Source organism: Neltuma alba, unplaced genomic scaffold (genome assembly GCF_004799145.2).
Source record: "Neltuma alba isolate B1F8T4 unplaced genomic scaffold, ASM479914v2 tig00002523_pilon, whole genome shotgun sequence".
Lineage (NCBI taxonomy): Eukaryota > Viridiplantae > Streptophyta > Magnoliopsida > Fabales > Fabaceae > Neltuma > Neltuma alba.
The window spans coordinates 52,226-57,126 of record NW_021632898.1 but is presented as its reverse complement, the minus strand read 5'-3'; the positions used below and the strand labels follow the sequence as shown (position 1 = coordinate 57,126).

Sequence of the window (4,901 nt, the reverse complement as noted above, 5' to 3'; positions counted from 1 at the left end):
TTAATGTAAAAAAAATGTGAAAATAGGTCTTACATATAGGAATAATATCAACTCTTAAATTAAGTCCTATATAAGAATATAAAGAGTGCTTTGTTATTTTAACATTATTTAAAAAATTTGATTTAATTTTAATCCAATAACTAGATCAGAGAAAAAGAAAGTAAAAATAATTAGGATCAGGAAAGGAAAGTAAGAAGGAAGAGAAAAGGAGAGACCCACTCCTCGATTTATTAACATTTTCAAGAAACCCGAAAAGTGAAAAGGGACCATACTGTCATTGTATCGATTATTGAGGTTGGTGGGGAGTCATTGTCCCATGGACGATGGGGAACTTGTCTTCAACCCATCAGCATCTTCAGCATGAAATTAAAATGCAAACCTAAACATCTACCCAAAGGGGAAAATAAGATATTGTTTTTTTTTTTATTTTCAGAATAATTATTTAATTTTTAAAAAATTGTTTGATAATTAATTTTCAGCCAAGTGTTTTAATTTGCCAAAAAAAAAAACGATGCGTTATAAAAGAATAAAAAATCAGAATAATTTTTACCTACTATGTTATTTTTAGGGTCCATTTGGTGTGAGGAGATAGAAGGGAGAGGAGTAGAGAAAAAATATAAATGAGTTCAATTTAAAAAATTTAAAAAAATAATGTTTTTAGATTTTAATTAAAAATTTAGATGAAAGAGTAATAAAAATTAATTAAAATATTTTAATCCTACTTCTCAAATTTTTTAAACCGAGCCCATTAAAATTTTTTTCCTCTTTCCTCTATTTTTCTCATATCAAACATAGGGTCAGTTTTGTACAATTGGGAGAAAAAAGAGGCAAAGAACATGTTTCATTAAAAAAGACGTCTTTTTTTTTTTTACATGTCTGTTTTTAAATAGGAGCCAATTAGAACCACACACCCACCCATGACACTCCTGCCCCGTAGGAAGGAAAGACGGAGCAGAGGTGCCACTGGGGCACAAGAACCACGGGTCAAATATGTATATTTATCAAGCCTTGTTCTGGAAAATAACTTTATGAGAAATTAAAATAACTCTAAGAACCTAAAAAGTAAAAACAGAATTAAACAAGGCCAAGTTATCAGTCCCTATAATTTTACATCAAGTAATCATTTGTATAGGCCAATGAATATAACTTTGAGAATCTAATACACGATTAATATAATTTTTAGTTCTTAAAATTTTACTTTATTTTGGTTTTCATTTACTTGATTATAATTGAGACAATATCTATAGAGATAATTTAAAAAAAATTATAAATATAAAAAATAAATCTTATATTTAAAAACAATATATATAGCTTTATAAATTTTAGCGGCCATATAATTGAGGCCACTCTTCTCATTAATTTTAGGGGCCACACCACCGTATGCCAACCAGATATTACTATAATTGAGGCTGTCTCTTCTTATTATCATATCCATGTAATTAACATTACTATCTCCTGCCAAAAAGCACTTGGACATTTCAGTGTTTTTGGGTGAAACGTTGGCGTTTTTGTGGAGGAACTGGAGGACGTCAGAACTGTCATCGTATTGAGCAGGATACCAATCCTCCGGGATGGGACGGTAATTCACAGAGGTGACAACAGCAGAAAACTTACACGCAAACTGCCTGCAAATGGCGTCGTACGCGTGGGAAGCCGGTGAAAGGTACGTGAACCCACCGTCGTGAAAGAAGACAATGACGGGAAGATACAAAGAAGTGGTGCTCGTTGGTGTGAAAAGCCTGGAACCAGAGGTTTCGAGCGGGGTCGACTGTAGTGTTGGAGGATTTAACACCTTTAACGGGTTTCGGATTGGGGCCGGTTTTGCGGTCGAGGATGTTCATGAGACGGCTGTTGAGGGTGCCGTCAGGACGGCGAGGGGCGTCGGTGAAAAAAAATTGATTTTTTTCCCATCATCAGATATCTTGCAACCATGAAATGGTGAAATTTTGTATATTTTATTACTTTAATTTTAAATAAAAATTCAAAACTGCATCCACAATTAATCAAAACTATCATATTTTAATCCGACGGTGTTATATCATGATATATAGTCAGGGATAGGTAGGAGATCCAATCTCCAAAAAGAAAACTACTTTTAGTCTTAATTATAAAATTTTATTTATAAAATTTTATTTATAAACTATAAATAAGATCTTATAATTAGAGTTAGATGTATATAATGATTGGTAAACTTACCTACTACACGGTGGATGATACATATTTCAATTTACAGGTTACTTGGTAGAAAGACCATAAGCCGTAATTACGGAGAAATAATCACACGTGGCACACATGGATTCGTGCACATGTTTGACCTTCAATGTCGAGGAAGGAATTCTGAGATGGCAGGATTACCGTAAGTTTGAAGAAAGAAATATGTGCACTAAAAAATCTTGCAACAATTGAGCAACTTGTTTGAAGAAAGAGGTTTGTCCATTAAAAAATTGTATAACAATTTTGGTTTTTTTTTTTTGGGCCTCATAATAATTCTTCCTTTTGAGATTATAGTAGCTAATCACCACTATGGTAACATGTTCTAACATTAAATTAACTCTCATATTTAGAATCTAATATGAATATAATGACCAGTAAACTTACCTACTGCACCGTAAATGATGCACATATACTCTTTTAGTTTTATTTATAAGTCACTTCTAACATATTTTATAAGATTAAAAAAAACCTTAAATTTTATTAATTTTCATTTAAAATTTAATAATCTTTCAATTTTATTCCTATTTAATATATATTATACCGTACACAAAATCAACACTTTTTCACATGCATAAAAATCCCACTATATATGCGGCAATAGAGCTCAAGAGGAAGATGATGTTTGTGACAAGAGATGATAAACATCGAACAAAAATGAAAATTAAGGAACAGAGGAACCAAGACATCACATAAAACAGAGGCGGCCAAGAACTTATAAGCTCGATCCTATTTCATTACAGTCTGGACAGGCGCTTATTGATGAAATCCTTCACTTGGGAAATTAACTGTGAAGCTTCGGGCAATTCTGGAAACAGATAAAATGCATGGATGCTGTCTGGATACTCGATTAATTCCGCCTCTTTCCCGGATTTCTTTAACCACTCATAGAACCTCCTCTGCCAGTCCTGCAACGGGTCAAAACCACCCACGAACACTAACGTACCCGGATAATCCATACCCGATATATCCACAGCGTTCGGCCCGCTCACGTTAACCGCTTCGTGGTCTCGGTTGCACCCCTCCGGTAGAAACACCTTCCATATCCAATCGGTCCTCTTGGCCGAGACCAACGGCACGTTTACAAGTCGGGTCTCCGATTCCGTCCTCTCCTCTCCTCCGAAAAACGGCTGGATTGAAATCTGCCCGACGATCCGCACATTCTGGAGCCTGCTCCGGCAAACCCGAATGGCCACGTTATGGGCCAAGTTCGCGCCGGCGCTATCACCCGCCAAGAAGCACTTGGACAGATCAGCAATATCGGGTAAAGCGTCGCTGTTTTGGTCGATGAACTGGAGGACGTCAAAACCGTCTTCGTATTGAGCAGGATACCGATGCTCCGGGATGAGACGGTAATTTACAGAGATGACAATAGCAGAAAACTTACGCGCGAACACTCTGCAAACGGCGTCGTATGAGAAGGAAGCCGGTGAGAGGTACGTGAACCCGCCACCGTGAAAGAAAACAATGACCGGAAGAGACGCCGAATTAGAGGTCGTGGGTGTGAAAAGTCTGAACCAGAGGTTTCGAGTGGGGTCGACGGTAACGTCGGAGGATTTAACACCTTTAATGGGATTTGGATTGGAGCTGGTTTTGCGGTCCAAAAAGTTCATGAGACTACGGTTGAGAGTGCCGTCAGGACGGCGAAGGGCGTCGGTGACTGCGGAGACAATGGAGAGAGAGAGGCGGGTCTTCCAGGGAAGGAGGGGCTTGGAGTTGGTGGTTGAAGAAGCCATGGGGAGACCGTTGGTTCTAGAGGAGAGAGTCAAGGGGCAGAAGAAGAGGAGAAAGAAATCTTCGATAAAGCGGAAGAGATTTTTCTGTCGAGGCAGGTGAAAATGTGGTTGAGGCTGAACCCAAAAGCAATAAATAAGGCTGGAGCGCATTGACTATAGTAGAAGCTTGCCGAGGGGTTAAAACTAGGAAATAATTTTAGAATTTAGAGAATCAACCATGTGCGACAGTTGGGGAAATTGTGACACGGACAACTGGTTATATAATTAGTGATCATACTATTGTGTATTTTTTTTTTGAGTGAAATACTATATGCATTCTTTAAATTTCATATCATGCATTTTTTTTGCCAAACACATCATGCATTTGCATACTCATATTTATTAATTTATTTTTATTAAAGCCTCAAAATCTAATTCTTGTTAACTAAAGTATATGTATGTCACATCAAAAAATAAAAATATTAAATAGGAAAAATCACAATTAAAGACTATAGAATTTGAAAAATATAGATAGGAACTCGTGACAATTTGACTTTTGATAATAATAATATGTCATAAAGTTATCAAAACCTATAGTAAAGTTGTCACGGGTTCTTATCTGCGTTTTTTAAATTTTAGGATCTTCTTTTACGATTTTTCCTATTAAATATCCATTCATGGATAAAATTAAAGTAATTTTATGTACATAAACAGTAGACTTATATAATGATTACAACAGATTACAATAAATCACTTAATTAATATTACATAACAAAGTTATGTAACTTGAATTCAAACTTGCATGAATCAATGTATAGACATCTATATAATCTATGAATTAACATTTAAACAATTACCTTCCATTTTCATCTTTGATATCAGTTCACAAGAGAGAAAATAACCAAAAAAAGGACCTAATATAATTTATCTTTTTAAAATTCCATAAATATTTTTCTATCACTTTTTCATATATAA

General features: G+C 35.3%; 1 protein-coding gene across 1 annotated transcript; it reads right to left on the bottom strand.

The window, feature by feature from the left end:
* Window positions 1-2,782: 2,782 nt before the first annotated feature.
* LOC114731196 (probable carboxylesterase 18) lies at window positions 2,783-3,997 on the bottom strand. The gene has a single exon (XM_028918335.1). The coding sequence runs from the start codon at window positions 3,945-3,947 to the stop codon at window positions 2,949-2,951; it is 999 nt and encodes a 332-aa protein (XP_028774168.1). The 5' UTR covers window positions 3,948-3,997; the 3' UTR covers window positions 2,783-2,948.
* Between the last annotated feature and the right edge of the window lie 904 nt (window positions 3,998-4,901).

Excerpts from the sequence above, each read along its gene's own strand:
- LOC114731196 (XM_028918335.1), bottom strand. The coding sequence starts at position 3,947 with ATGGCTTCTTCAACCACCAACTCCAAGCCCCTCCTTCCCTGGAAGACC.